Here is a 16,228-nt window from a genome sequence, read left to right on the forward strand (position 1 = left end):
CCCTATTGACAAATATAGCTGCAGTATTGTGCACAGGAGGAGGTTCCAGACAACCCTACAAAGAGTATATTGCAATAATCAAGTCTTGAAATTACCAAAACACAACCCGTCACATCCAGGCTATCCTTCCCTGTCCTGATATTGCTATCGTCTATGTACCTGCCCTCACTGCCACTAATATATTTATTTATTTTATTTTATTTCATTTCTATACCACTTTATATTTTAAAAGAAAATCTCAAAGCGGTTTACAGAATATTAAAACATCAAGAAAACAATCTGAAGAAAGTCAGATATAGAGCATACCGCAAAAGCAACTTAATTAACAGAAAACTACATTATTAAAGATTTCAAAATAAAACATTACAAAGGAGGTCAACTATGGAACACATATTTAAGACAAACCAAGTTGACCAAAAAAAACAACAACCCCAAACATTTCAAAAGAAAAAACATTGCTAAGTGAAGTCAAATATAAAATGCACATTTCAAACAGCATAATTAACAAGAGTATATACTCTTATAAAGAGTATAAGGCACGGCTGTTTGGCAGGCACCAAAAGATGGGGCAAAAGAATCCAGTAGTTAGGGTTTGTTGTCAGGCATAGCGATGTCCCTCTGGTCTCCCCATGAACCACTTTGGTAGAGCTGGGTGAGTGTGGGCCCCGCCCCCTCGGCCAGGTGGAAAGGACCTTCATGACTCAGAGCCAGGCGATGTCCCTCTGGTCTCACTACATCCCTAGTACTTTTTAAAAGAGTCTAACTTCACATCTTCGTTTGTTTAGGAAACAACACACACAAAATGCAGCCTATTTAAATTATGTGGAAAATGAACAAGGTCTCAATGACAGAGCAACTTGTACCACATGCACACATTAGCAGAACAAGCAGGGCAAAGACAGGGTGGTCAGTGTCCTCCTTTGGAGAAGACTTGTGTCCATTTGAAGGGCTATCAGAAGGTTAGGATAAGGACAGGTGGCAGGATAAGGACAGGTGGCAGTTCTCTGTATGATGTCCTCTGTTTGAATGGCTGTCCATTCCAAACCTGGTTTAAAAGTAAAGGAGGAAAGCAGGGGCCCAGGAACAGGCCATCAGAAGTGAGCACCTTGGCAGAAGACTGAGCACATGCACACAGGCCCTGGTCCTCCCCACTACAGTGAGATGTATTGCATTCCTCTAAAAATTATAGGGTCATATCTAACATTAGTCATGCATTAAAATCATGCATCCAGCTAATTCATACTTGGATTCACCGAAACCAATGGGTCTACTTTGTATGACTCAGTAGGGTAGTAATCATTTTTAAATGTGCATCTATATGAAGCATTTGCAAAGTATAGTAGGAGTAGGAGCTGGATCATCCAGTCCAACCCTCCTGCGATGCAGGAATCTCAACGAAAACATCCATGACAGGTGGCCATCCAACCTCTGCTTCCAAACCTCCAAGGAAGGAGAGTCCACCGCCCTCCTAGAGAGTCTGTTCCACTGCCTAACAGCTCTTACGGTCAGAAGGATCTTCCTACACTTTGTCGGAAAGGCCTCTACAGGCATATATGGGCATTGTTGGCAACCGATGCCACACAGCATGGCATTACCCTGGTCCCCTACTCTAAGTAAGTTGTTTTGAGAACAACAAAAAACAGGACATAAATACTCTCCTGGACACGAGAACCACCAGTTTACTGTGTTTCTCATTTTGGGGGAGTTCAAGCTCAGTTTATTGGCCTTCATCCAGTCCACAAGTGCACAGACAACAGTCCAAACCATGCGCTCCCTGTCCTGGGCAAGTTGAGCAGTGTGTCATCAGTGTGCTGAATATTCTTTGCCTGCAAACTCCTAACAACCACATCCAGTGGCGTCATAGATCTTAAATAGCACAGGGGCCAAGAGTAGCCTGTGACCACACTATGGAGCTTAAACAGCCTCGCAGTGGTAATCTCTAGGCATAGCCCTGCAGGTAGGAGTGGCAGCACTGTAAAATAGTGCCCCCATGTCCATCCCACATGGCCAGTCCATCAGGCTCATGCAGTCAATGGTATCAAAAGCATCCCTCTGTCCTCTCTATACAGGTAATCTAGCAGGGTGACCAAGACTGAATTGGTCCCCAAACCAGACCAGAATCCAGATTGAAATGGATCCAGATAGGCCATATCTTCCAGGACGTTTGGTAACTGCTCTGCCATCCCTCTGCCCCAACCTCCATAAGGAGGAAATATTTGTGACCAAGTTCTCTGTGTGTGTAGTTTTGTTTTGTTACTTATTTCTTACCATATTTATATTCCACTTTTGCTCCAAAGACTTCAGGCATTTGAACCAGGGTGGATTAAAATCAATATTTTTAAATAACACAAACCCCAACAAAACAGATTTTTTTTATTTTAATCAGATTTTTAAAATTTAAATTGGATTTTTAAAATAAAATGCTTTTGGAGGAAAAATCTTTCTAAAGATAGTTTTCTATTTAAGTTACATTATAGTCCAAAGGACATTCATCAGGAAATAAGGATTTGTTTAAAGTTTTACATGCGTGCTAAAACTGTCTACGTTTCCCCCCCAAATTGTTTAACCGCCTCAGTTAACAAATATGGGTACATACGCTGTTATGTTACTGTTTTAGTTAAATAAATTGTTTCTATTGTTATTAATGACATGGTTATTTTTCTCCTTCCAATGAAGTACAGCAGAAATTCCATAATTTCATAATTCTCTTGTCTATGTATTTCTAACCGTATAACCAAATCAGTAATTTGTGATGGAACTGTAAAAACTACTCTAAAAAAATTATTATTCCAAAAACGAAACCTTCATCTGGTTGGAAATATTAAGATTATACCAGCAAGAATGAGTCTTTCTGTAAAAAGAATGATTTAAATCAAGTCTTACTGGCCGGTGATTTAAATCAAATCCACCCTGATTCCCCACGTCCCAGTCCAACTCTATAGCCACGGGCGTGGGCTTTTTCTCGTAGATGCGACTTGAGATTTCTCTCCTCGGGCACCAAAATAATTTGGGCCTGTCTCCATATGGCAGCCATTATCACCTACACATACATTCTCTAGTGAAGGGGTTTGTGTTTGGTTTCCTGTGCAATTTCCTCACTGTGTGATATTGCTTAGCACAGAAGTAAGTGCCTGTGTCTCCTAGCTGCGCTTTCTTCAAGGTCAGAGGCAATGAATTCTTTTTTATTTCAGGGCTCTGGAAGTGACCTTCAAATTCTTTCTCAATTTGTGATCCTCCTTCTGTAGATAGAACAATGAGCAGGAGCTGTGGGTTCTTCTCCCTTTCTTGCTTATACCAGAACATGTAGCTATAACTAGTCTTCAGTTGAGAACATTCGAGGGTGGCCGATGTGTTTTCCCTGACAACCATGTCTGGAGACTGCTTAACAGCACAGCCTGTAAAAATAATTTTATTATTATGATTTATTAAATGTGTATACTGCCTCTCATTCGAAGATCCCAGAGCGGTTTTCAACAGAAAAATAATAAAATACAAATGAGAATCAGTTCAGGTGACTTACAATTAAGTAATGATGTTGTTACTATTATTTATTAAATTTCTACACCGCCTTTCATCCAGAGATCACAGGGCGGTTTACAATACAAAAAACACAAAGATACATAACATAATAACAAACAATAACAATACCCCCCCAAAAAAAACACAGTTTAAAAGGCCATAAATTGTTTTAAGTAGCCAGAGGTGGGGGAGAAGAGTGTTTTTGCCTGGCATCTAAAGATGTGCAGTGAAGGCACCAGGCAACTTCAAAAACAGTATTTCTAAAAGATTTCTAAAAGATTTGGGTCTCTGCAGTACATTGTAAACCTTAGAACCTAAGTGATGTTGTTGTTTTTCTGTGACAACTCTAGAATATTCAGAAGAATAAAATAAAACATCCAAAACCCTTTTGGAAATAACCAGGAGAGGAATTGCAACTTCAGGTTATCTAGATCTATAAGTCAAACATCTGCCAGCTTACTCAGGTCTTGTACAAATTACTGGTTTTTGTGATTCACAACTGGGTCTTGTCACAGTCAAAAGAGGGTCACATCAATGGTACCAGCACAGGTTTTCTTTGAAGGCTTTCACAAGACTTTCACTCTTTTTTTCAGGGACCTAATTGACCCAAGTCAATTAAGACTAGCATATAGGAATATGTCAGGTAATATTTGACAGTGTCGCTTTTAGCTGTTAAAAACTATTGATATGAACAAAAAATAAAAGTGGGCCTGATATTTCAGGTTGGGGTTCAAAATCCCACATCAGCAAAGTTTGGAGACCCCTGGTTTAAGCAATTGTGGTAATAATAAGCCACTTCTCCGGATGAGAAGAGTAAAGTGAGCGGGAAATGGAAGCTTTATTGGAGCAAAGGAGCCTTTGGGCAGACATTTGCCCAACCGAGCCACAACCCCAGATGCAGCAACATGGCCGACGATCTTCAAGTAGCTAATGCAATAAAGCTCAGTCAGATGGGAGAGGTGTTGTGGGGCGAAGGAGAGCGGATGAGAGAGAAACCACTCAAGCAGGGAGGCTGGAACCAGAGTCAGCTGGGGAGGGAACTGTTTCGGGGAGACAAGGATGGACATTAAACGGCAGTCTGGTTTTGCTGAAAGAAAATCTGTGGACCTGTCTCAAATAAAGAAATTTAATAAGAGCCAGTGGCCCATCGAGTTCAGAATCTTGTTCTCACAACAATGAATCAAGTGTCTGTGAGAAACCCACTAGCAGGATATGAGCACAACAGCATCATCCATCCATCCACCCTCACTCTCTCACACACACACACCCCAATAAGGCTCCACAGTTCCAACTGGTGATTCCCCCCTGGAAGAAGCTCTCCCATTGACATAGCTGTCAACCGTCCCTTATTTGGTGGGAAGCTCCCTTATCCCAGCGCTGTGTCCCGCTGCTGTCCCTTATTGATGATGTCCCTTAAATTTCCCGGGTTTCAAAGGAAGCAGCTCCTCTCCCTCCCTCCCTGCCGGCCAGGGAGGAGGGAGGCTCCAACTGTGTTGCTTGGTTGCATTGCTCACCCAATAAGGAGTCTAAGAATGACTGGGGGGTGGAGCTTGCATGCCTTGTGCCGATCAAATCGGCCACATTGCCTGGGGACCCGTCTTTGCTCAGCGCTTCCCAGCGGAGAGGTGACAGTGGTTTCCCTTGCTGCATCCCCTTTGCCGGGTTGCTGCGCTGTGGGAACCACCGCTTGAGGCTTCGTTTGGCTGCTGGCTGGGCTTTCTGCCTTTGGCTCGGAGGGGCTCAGAAGTTGAACATACCTGTGCCCTGAAAATCCCTTATTTTGGCTGCTGGTCCCTTATTTTCAAATCTGTAAGTTGACAGCTATGCCATTGAGAAGGAATTCTGAGTCCACTTTGAGAGCCCTGGAGCAAACTGGTATTCTTTGCCTCTGGCCTTGAAGAAAGCCAAGTTGACACAGTGAGGTGACTGTATAGGAAACCAAACACAAATCCCTTAAGCAGGTAATATACTGGGAATGTAGACTGTCATGGCTATGATGCAGGAAAAGGCCCCAAATATTTTTGGTGCGAGAGGAGAATAACCCATAGCTGCTCCCACCTCACCAGGGGTGGTGAGAGAAACCCACTCCATGGAAACCTTGATTGATGTTTCGTCCGGTTCAGCAGACTACCAGCGAAAGCAGCAATACAAACTGACAAATGCTCGGACCTGTGCTTTCTAGGCAAAGTGTGGGGTTGCGCTTGTTCACCTGAAGGAAATGCCTTTGCCACTGAATGAACACAAACCTGCCAGGCTGTATTCGGTTAAACTTTTCTCTCCCTCCAATGGGAGCCTCCACTGGCTTCCCATCCCGTCTGTGAAAATAAAAGTCTCTTCCATTCACAGAAAAGGTCCTCTGGGTCCAGTACTTTTAAAATTATCTAGCACCAAGAATGCTGTACGTGACTCTTAAACGGTTCCTGCCCCCCCCCTTTCTTAATGGGACTTGGAGAACCTCCCAGTGAATTCTGCCCCATGCTAATAACTGGGAAGTTGGTGGGTTTTTCTCCTTATGTACCAAAGTGTTTTGGGTCTGTCCATGGGTGTAGGTGGGAGGGGGGCACTTGCCTTCCTCCCAAATTAACTAACTAACTAAATAAAAATACTTAACAAAAAGTAGAAATTGGAAGAAGATTCTGGCAGACTTTTCTGAGCATTTGGGATCAAAAGAAAGTACCGTATTTTTCGCTCTATAAGACGCACCAGACCACAAGACGCACCTAGCTTTTGGAGGAGGAAAACAAGAAAAAAATAATTCTGAATCTCAGAAGCCAGAACAGCAAGAGGGATCGCTGTGCAGTGAAAGCAGCAATCCCTCTTGCTGTTCTGGCTTCTGGGATAGCTGCGCAGCCTGCATTCACCCCATAAGACGCACACACATTTCCCCTTACTTTTTAGGAGGGGAAAAGTGAGTCTTATAGAGCCAAAATTACGATAATTTAAAGCAACTGTTGTTGAGAAGTTTCATTCCGAATCTGCTAGACAGAACCAAACATAGGGTGATGGCAGGTGGGTGGTCCTCCCCACCCCCAACATAAACCTCAGCTACACCCATGAGTCTGTCCCTGTGTAACAGCCATTATCACGTTCATGTATATTCCCTGATGAAGGGGTTTGTGTCTGGTTTCCTGTGCAGTTGCCTCATTGTGTTATCTTGCTTGGCGCAGAAGTAGGTGCCTGTGTCGCTCGGCTTTGCCTCTTTCAAGGTCAGATTGAAGACATACCCATCCATTCCACGGCTCTCAAAGCGGCCTTCAAATTCTTTCTGAATGATATCGCTTCCTCCGAAACCTTCCACCGAAAAAGCCACCAGCTGGAGCTGCGGATCCTTCTTCCCTTCTTGCTTATACCAGTACATGTAGCTAAAAGTGGTTTTCTCTTGGAAACAACTCAGCAGAACTTCCTCGTTTCCCCTGACAATCGTATCTGAAGTCTGCTGCACAGCGCTACCTATAAGAGTGAAAACAAAATGAAGGTACAAGTAAAAGAGATGAGAATTGAATCGGATGGCTTGCGATCGGAGGGAGATGTTCACAACTTCAAAAACAGTGTTTTTACACCTCCTTGACCCCAGACAATAATAAAAAGCAGCATAGATGAACACATAATATTTTGACAGTACTATTTTCAGCTCTGGTAAAAACTATTGACAGACACCAAAAATAAAAGTGGGTCCTATCTTCCCAATTGGCGTTAAAAATAAATCCCAGTTCAGAAGCACTGGAAGGCCACCAATGTTATGAAGGCAGTCATAATATATCACTTACCTGATGAGAACAGCAGTGTGAGGAGAAGATGGGAGCTTACTGGAGTAAAGGAGCATTTCAGCAGACATTTGCCCCACCGAGCCAATTCCAGGCGCAGCAACATCCTTGATGCTCTTCACGTAGCGACTGCAATAAAACCCAGATGGGAAAACAGGAGGTGTTGTGGGCAAGGGAGTGGAAATGAGAGAGAAACCACTTTTTTGGGGGGGGGGAGGTGGCTAGAAGCAGAGTCAGCTGGGGAGGGTGCTGTTCAGAGGAGATGACAAGATGCACTCAATGGCAACCTTTAGTTTTGCTAAAAGAAATCCCGTGGACAAATCTCAATACAGTGGTACCTCGGGTTAAGAACTTAATTCGTTCTGGAGGTCCGTTCTTAACCTGAAACTGTTCTTAACCTGAAGCACCACTTTAGCTAATGGAGCCTCCTGCTGCTGCTGCCACGCGATTTCTGTTCTCATCCTGAAGCAAAGTTCTTAAGCCGAGGTACTACTTCCGGGTTAGCAGAGTCTGTAACCTGAAGTGTCTGTAACCTGAAGCGTCTGTAACCCAAGGTACCACTGTACAATAAACATAAGGAAAGCCTGCTAGTATAGACCAGCAGCCTTGTTCTCACAGTGATGAACCTGTGGGAAGCACCCACTCCCCCAATATGCAATACATGAGTGCCACAGCACCATAAGGAAAACAAGACAGATAATTGGGGTGGGCCATTAATTGGATTGTCTATTCTTTTGCCCTGTTGTCATTATTATTTCACCACCACAGAGAGGTCCAGTTTGGATTGGGCCCAGGCATCAGTAAACCTGGGGTTACTGTGAGTGTAACAGCAACCCTGTGAATAAGTCTGTCCTTTGTTTCTTCGGCATTTGCCTCTCAGTGTGTAATCTTCCTTGGTACAGAACTGGGAGCCTGTGTCTCTCGGCTAGGTCAGGGACAACTCAAAATTTTCATTTCTGGGCTCCTGAAGCAGCCTTAAACTTCCTTCTCAGTGGTAGACTCTCCTGCTGGGGGAAAAACGACCAGATTAAGCTGGGTGTCCATTCCCCTTTCTTGCTTTTACCAGTCCATCTAAAGATAATTGGTTTTGTCCTTTTCCTTACCACCATGAAGCACGAAACTTGGAGCAGAGCCTTACTGGGACTTTTGAACACCTCTGAGGAGACATTTTCATGACACAGTAGCATCTTTGATGTCAACCAGGAAATTAGCACAATGAAACATAGGTGGGCAAGAGAAAATGAAGGACCACCACATACAACGAGAATATTGGAATAGGTGGGCCTTTTGGCCTTGTCTAACAAGCAGTTTTTAGGTTCTTAGCCTCAACAGAGCAAGAAATGGGACACAATATGGCCTTAGGGCCATAGTTTTAAAGGGAGGCCATGACACAGAAGAGAGGCTATGGCCCGCCATCAAACATAATGAACAATCCTCTGTTTCGAGTGGCAAGGAGACTTCTTTTGATGGCTGTGCTTCAAAACATGTACAGTGGTACCTCAGGTTACATACGCTTCAGGTTACAGACGCTTCAGTTTACATACTCTACTAACCCAGAAATAGTACCTCGGGTTAAGAACTTTGCTTCAGGATGAGAACAGAAATCGTGCTCCGGCGGCGCGGCAGCAGCAGGAGGCCCCATTAGCTAAAGTGGTGCTTTAGGTTAAGAACAGTTTCAGGTTAAGAACGGACCTCCAGAACAAATTAAGTTCTTAACCCAAGGTACCACTGTATTTTTGTATTTTATAGTGTGGTAGTTGCACATGTGGGACGCGGGTGGTGCTGTGGGTTAAACCACAGAGCCTAGGACTTGCCGATCAGAAGGTCGGCGGTTCAAATCCCTGTGACGGGGTGAGCTCCCATTGCTTGGTCCCAGCTCCTGCCAACCTAGCAGTTCAAAAGCACGTCAAAGTACAAGTAGATAAATAGGTACCACTCCAGCGGGAAGGTAAACAGCGTTTCTGTGCGCTGCTCTGGTTCACCAGAAGCGGCTTAGTCATGCTGGCCTCATGACCTGGAAGCTGTATGCCGGCTCCCTCGGCCAATAAAGCGAGATGAGCACTGCAACGCCAGAGTTGGTCACGACTGGACCTAATGGTCAGGGGTCCCTTTACCTAGTTGCACATGTGTGGTATGCTGAACAGATCCAAGCCTTGGAATCTCCTGTTAATTGTTCTCATGGAGGCAAGCTGGGGCAAACCTTAAAAGTTCAGGCAGCTACGGCCCAGCAGGTAGACCATGCCTGGGCTAAACAGCCAACCTTGTGTTCAAAGTGAGCACCTGCCATATATTTGTACAACACTGACCCCTACTGGAAAGGATCGGAGAGGAGAGCATTGGTACAGACAAATGAACACATGCCATAGCTATATTATTGCAGATGTAAGTTCATGGGGAGAGGACTATGGGAAGGGATCAGTGCCGGATTTATGTATAAACTAAACAAGCTATATAGGGCCCCACTCTCTTGGGGGCCCTAAAAAAATTAAAGGAAAATTAAAAAAAAATTAAAGGCCTGGAAATGATGCCTTATGAGGAACGGCTAAGGGAGCTGGGCATGTTTAGCCTGGAGAAGAGGAGGTTAAGGGGTGATATGATAGCCATGTTCAAATATATAAAAGGATGTCACATAGAGGAGGGAGAAAGGTTGTTTTCTGCTGCTCCAGAGAAGCGGACACAGAGCAATGGATCCAAACTACAAGAAAGAAGATTCCACCTAAACATTAGGAAGAACTTCCTGACAGTAAGAGCTGTTTGACAGTGGAATTTGCTGCCAGGGAGTGTGGTGGAGTCTCCTTCTTTGGAGGTCTTTAAGCAGAGGCTTGACAACCATATGTCAGGAGTGCTCTGATGGTGTTTCCTGCTTGGCAGGGGGTTGGACTCGATGGCCCTTGTGGTCTCTTCCAACTCTATGATTCTATGAAAAAACACCTGGATGTACATTTCCAAAATATAAGATAAAAAACAAATAAAATAAAACCTACATACAGCAACAGTGTTTTGTGTTGTGTAGGCTCCTATAATGTAAGTAATAGATACCTATTAGGTCCATAAATTACCATATAGCATATATTCAACACAAAAAAACAGAGACAATTTGTTGTTGACAAAGGGCAGCTGGACATATAAAGGGTCCCATTACCTTCAGTAGCTTAGGGCTAAATCCTGCCCTGGGAAGGGTTGTAACTACCCCCACACTGTAAATTTGAAAAACAAAACAAAGCTACAAAAAGAATGTAATTGGGATCAGGGAAGTGATGAGATATAAAAAGGCAGGGGTGCAATGAAAAGGAGATGAAAAGATGAGGAAATGAGAGAAGAAAACAAGTCTATGGCCTTGTGGCAGGCGGCACATGATGTACTGGGGCGGGAATCTGTGTTGCTGTTCATTTGTAAAGATGGGTTTGCAGATATCACTTGCAAGTTTTGCTCTGAGGGACACAAAAATGTTTTCTTTCACAAGGGCCATTGAAGTGAATGGGAACTGCGCGAGAGCACAGACTGAGGGGAGTAGATAGACTCTTCCTCAGGCCTTGCAGAGCCAAAAGTGTGGACCATTATCAGATGATGTGTCTGCCTCGGTAAAATATCTCCATCCATAAATGTACAAGCTCTTGCACAGCCCCTGTTCATTTAAACAGGCCCTGTGCAGGAGAACTTCCTGGTAGATAGTGTCCCATGTTACATTACGAAAAGCCTGCCCCCTTGTATTTTTGTCCTTGGCCTGCAAGATATATTCAGGCGGTCCTGTTTCCTGGGAAGAGAATTATGTTTGTCTTCCTCAGCTGTTGTCTCACTGTGTGATCTTGCTTGGCACAGAAGTAGGTGCCTGTGTCTTCTGGCCGGGCTCCCTCACAGATCAGAGACAGCCGCTTATTCTGTGTTCCAGGGCTCTTGAACCGGTCTTTAAATTCCTTCTCAACATCAGAAGTCCCTGTTGAATAAATCACCAGCTGAAGCTGTGCATGCGTCTTCCGCTCTTGCTTGTACCAGTACATGCTAACGTAATTGGAATTTTTTTGGGAACAGTCTAGGGTTACATTGTCCCCTTTCTTGACGACCATGTCTTGAGACTGATCAAGAGCAGAACCTATAAGGAGAAAAATGCAAAATAAAAGAGTTGAAAGATTTAATTGTGAATCAGAAGTATAAAGGGAGAATTGTGTGACATAAGGGTCCCCCAAATACATGGATCCATTTGTGCCCTGCAAATTTTTGTGCCTAAGTTGTGCTTTTGTTATCACAACATTGTGGAAAGTACAAAAAAAAGTGATATGAGTGACTATTCAGAAGAGGCTGGAATTGAGAACTTCTATTAACTCCTTTCCCACGTTGATGCTTTTGATATTTATAAGGCAAATATCTGCAACCATATCAGATAGATAGATAGATAGATAGATAGATAGATAGATAGATAGATGATAGATAGATAGATAGATAGATAGATAGATAGATAGATAGATGATAGATAGATAGATAAAAACATTTATATTCTCTGTGGATTAGGACTGAATGATACCAACACCACTTTCTTGTTTGAAAAAGAGAAGGAGAAGGAGACAGGAAGAGAAGAACAGACAGAGACAAAGAAAAAGAGAGCAGAGAGGTCAGAGAAGGATGGTCAAGGGCTGGAAACATACAACAGTTTTCTCAGAGAATTGACATTGGCAGCATTCCGCATGGCATGTGCGTTTATCCTGCCTTGTCACTACTCTTCACGCATTTCAGATCAGTACAGCAACTCTCTTTAAAGCTATTGTATTTCTTCAGTCATTCCAGTAAGTGGAAGATTAAAACTGAGCTCGGTGTTTCCAGTGGGCGTTATAAACGAGACCCGATCTGCAAAAGTCTGGCTTTATATCATGGTGACTGGACACTTACCTGATGAGAGCAGTAAAGCGAGAAGGAGATGGAAGCTCATTGGAGACAAGGAGTGTCTCTGCAGACATTGCCTGACTGAGCCAACTGGAGACATGGCAACATCCTTGGCACCCATCAGGGACCTAATGCAGCAAAACACAGGTGGGAGAACAGGAAGTCATGTGGCAAAGGAAGAGGAAACCACTTGATGACTGTGAATGCCTGAACGCCTGAACCAGTAGAGTGCCATAGTAACTTTCTGAACAGATCATAGGGTCTGAAAGGCTCGTTTTCTTCCGGTGCTTTGGCTTCTTGTTCTTCTCCAACCTCCTTACCTTTTCCTCTGAGCGATAGGAGCTCACAGTGGGCAGGACAGCTTTAATTTTACTGATATTATAATGTCTCTATACAAATGTATGTTCAGCCGCACTTTGAATACTGTGAAGTGTTCTGGTTGGCACATCTCAACTAGGCAGATGGTTGCACAGCTGGAAACGGTTCGGATAAATGCCCAACAAAATGATGGATGGGCTGGAGCGTGGGTAGGCAACCTAAGGCCCCGGGGGCCTGATCCGGCCCAATCGCCTTCTCAATCCGGCCCGGAGACGGTTCAGGAATCAGCCTGTTTTTACATGAGTAGAATTTGTGCTTTTATTTATAGTGCATCTTTGGATTATTTGTGGGGCCTGCCTGGTGTTTTTACATGAGTAGAATGTGTGCTTTTATTTATTTTATTTGTGGGGCATAGGAATTCATTAATTTTTTCCCCCAAAATATAGTCTGGCCCCCAATAAGGTCTGAGGGACAGTGGACTGGCCCCCTGCTGAAAAAGTTTGCTGACCCCTGGGCTGGAGCAACTCCCCTTGGAGTAAAGGTTACATTGGGGGCCGTTTAGTTTAGATCTGTGGTTCCCAGCCTTTTTGATATGCCAACCCACCAGTTCAAATTTACATGTTATGGTGACCCATTGCTTTATTGTCACGTGAATTTTGGATGTTTTGCTCTTCAGCCATCAATTATGTGCACTTCAGCTGCAAGTTTGCCTATTTTACAACCATAGCGTGAGGCATCCAAGGAAAAGTGATAAGTTGCCACATATAGGGAGTAGTTTTGAGTGACTATTGGAGTCAGTGTGGTGTAGTGGTTAAGAGCGGTAGACTTGTAATCTGGTGAACCGGGTTCGCTTCCCCGCTCCTCCACCTGCAGCTGCTGGGTGACCTTGGGCCAGTCACACTTCTCTGAAGTCTCTCAGCCCCATTCACCTCACAGAGTGTTTGTTGTGGGGGAGGAAGGGGAAAGGAGAATGTTAGCCGCTTTGAGACTCCTTCGGGTAGTGATAAAGCGGGATATCAAATCCAAATAAAAAAATAAAAACTTCCATCTGATGTGCAGGCACTGCCATTGACACTTACACATCAGAGGAGAGCTGTAATAGCCTCCCTGCATGAGCACCTTGTTTGCTGATCCAGATGTATAGCTCAGTTGGTCAGAGCGTGGTGCTGATAATGCCAAGGTTGCAGGTTCAATCCCCGTATGGGGCAGCTGCATATTCCTGCATTGCAGGGGGTTGGACTAGATAATCCTCACGGTTCCTTCCAACTCTACAATTCTATGATCATTGCTGGATCTGTAACAAGAGAGCAATTTCCAAGTGTTAAAAAGCAAGACTCGAGCCTTTCTTGTGTTCTGTTGCAAACGTCAACACAGCACTATTGTCATATGGAACATATGTTTTATGGAAGCCGCCCAGAGTGGCTGGGGAGGCCCAGCCAGATGGGCGGGGTATAAATAATAAATTATTATTATATTATTATTATTATATGCCAACAAAACAAATGGTCGTAAGAGGTAGTCACCATATCAGTGAAATATTAAAAGCAATAATTGTTTTGGGTTTGTTCATAAAGCCCTGCGTAGAACCAAAGGTGAACTGTCCCAGAAGCTCTGCAAACACCGTCTTGGTAGTCAAGATAACCACACAATTAATTGGCAGTTGTAGCAATGAGCTCATATATTCACTTGCTTTTATAGAAGCTAATAGAGTTTGCTTTGATGCTATCCTTATCTGTGGGCTTGAGGGGCTGGGCTCTGAGCCCAGAAAGGGGAATCTTATCTGCAAGATTTGGGTATTTGCCACCTATGCCCTCATCTGGTCAGGTGGAGCAATGGGAAGTCCTGGCCAAAGTGCCATATGCTGTTTTTTATATAAAGAATGTATGAATGTTTGCTTGAGTGAGGACAAGCCGTATATTTGCTGCAGTGTCTGTCCCAAGTCTCTAAAGGCTGGGAGACCTGGCAGACTGATCTGCTGTAAGTCTGTTGTTGTTTAGTCATTTAGTCGTGTCCGACACTTCGTGACCCCATGGACCAGAGCACGCCAGGCCCTCCTGTCTGCCACTGCCTCCCGCAGTTTGGTCAAACTCATGCTGGTAACTTTGAGAACACTGTCCAACCATCTCGTCTTCTGTCGTCCCCTTCTCCTTGTGCCCTCCATCTTTCCCAACATCAGGGTCTTTTCCAGGGAGTCTTCTCTTCTCATGAGGTGGCCGAAGTATTGGAGCCTCAGCTTCAGGATCTGTCCTTCCAGTGAGCACTCAGGGCTGATTTCCTTCAGAATGGAGAGGTTTGATCTTCTTGCAGTCCATGGGACTCTCAAGAGTCTCCTCCAGCACCATAATTCAAAAGCATCAATTTTTCGGTGATCAGCCTTCTTTATGGTCCAGCTCTCACTTCCATACATCACTACTGGGAAAACCATAGCTTTTACTATACAGACCTTTGTTGGCAAGGTGATGTCTCTACTTTTTAAGATTCTGTCTAGGTTTGTCATTGCTTTTCTCCCAAGGAGCAGGCGTCTTTTAATTTTGTGGCTGCTGTCATCATCTGCAGTGATCATGGAGCCCAAGAAAGTAAAATCTCTCACTGCCTCCATTTCCTTCCCTTCTATTTGCCAGGAGGTGATGGGCCCAGTGACCATGATCTTCATTTTTTTGATGTTGAGCTTCAAACCATATTTTGCGCTCTCCTCTTTCACCCACACCTTTCTTTTAATACAGAATAAAGCACCAGAATTGATCACTCCGGTGTTTTTGAGATCCTTTTTTGGGATCCCTGCACCCAACCACTCCCACAAGCCCCTTCTTTGGGCCTGCGGTCCAGAACAAGCCCACAACCCACTCCCACAGGCTTTGCAACCTGCAGGTTGGGAGAAGCTGGTTTTTAGACCCACCATCTGAGCAGCACATTCATTCTGAAGAGTGCAGCACCTCCTAGTGGACAAACACACCTTCAGCCACCAGCTGGCATCTTTCCCAGAGCAAAGGTTTATCAAGTCTGCAAAATGCCTCCTCATTTTAATTGCAGGTTGTGCATTTTTCCTATCTAGCACCTAGGGATGGAGGAGATATAAAATTCAGTGCACATTTAAAGTGGAAACTTATCAAAACCACACTTTTTAAAGGGGGGGAGAGACTGAAATGCAGCTATCATTGTCGAAATTTGCACTTACCTGAATTTTGCAACACCGCTCCCCAACTAAGCATTTACAAAAATGCATATAGTGGGGGGTGCATAAAAATGAATATATTAGGAGAAATAACTAACAAAAATGCATTGTATGAGGGAAAGTCACTTGCAAAAATGTGGACACTCATCAAAACTTCATATAAGAATATACTTATTTGGAGACATTTGTGCAAAAATGCTGATGAATTTTCATGAGGACTTTTTATGTAAATACAAAAATTAGGGAACTGAATTTAAAGTTGGAAAACTTAAGGTTGGAAAAAAGAAACTACTAGCAACAATGTTTTCTCTCTACGCCCCACCCCTCATTTATTTGTTTGTTTGTTTGTTTGTTTGCTTGCTTGCTTGCTCACTGCCTTATGTAAACTGCTTGGGTTTCTGTGTATTAAGCAGTGTATACATAGTATTACTCCTTCATGGATCACTGCCTTGCCGTGGTGAAGGGGCTTAAATAACTCAGAGAAGCTATGAGCTATGCCGTGCAGGGCCACCCAAGATGGACTGGTCATAGTGGAGAGTTTTGACCAAATGTGATCTACCTGGAGCAGGAACCAGCAAGC

The 16,228-nt window shown here is 43.9% G+C and overlaps 1 protein-coding gene across 1 annotated transcript; it reads right to left on the reverse strand.

The window, feature by feature from the left end:
* Positions 1-2,371: 2,371 nt before the first annotated feature.
* LOC310696274 (uncharacterized protein) lies at positions 2,372-7,422 on the reverse strand. Its single transcript, XM_083481599.1, has 3 exons — positions 7,287-7,422; positions 6,744-6,969; positions 2,372-3,395 (listed from the first exon to the last, which is right to left on the reverse strand). The coding sequence occupies exons 1-3, from the start codon at positions 7,387-7,389 to the stop codon at positions 3,383-3,385; spliced, it is 342 nt and encodes a 113-aa protein (XP_083337725.1). The 5' UTR covers positions 7,390-7,422; the 3' UTR covers positions 2,372-3,382.
* Positions 7,423-16,228: the final 8,806 nt, after the last annotated feature.

The sequence above is a fragment of the Podarcis liolepis genome (assembly GCF_965112155.1).
Source record: "Podarcis liolepis genome assembly, chromosome: 17".
In the NCBI taxonomy this organism is placed as follows: domain Eukaryota; kingdom Metazoa; phylum Chordata; class Lepidosauria; order Squamata; family Lacertidae; genus Podarcis; species Podarcis liolepis.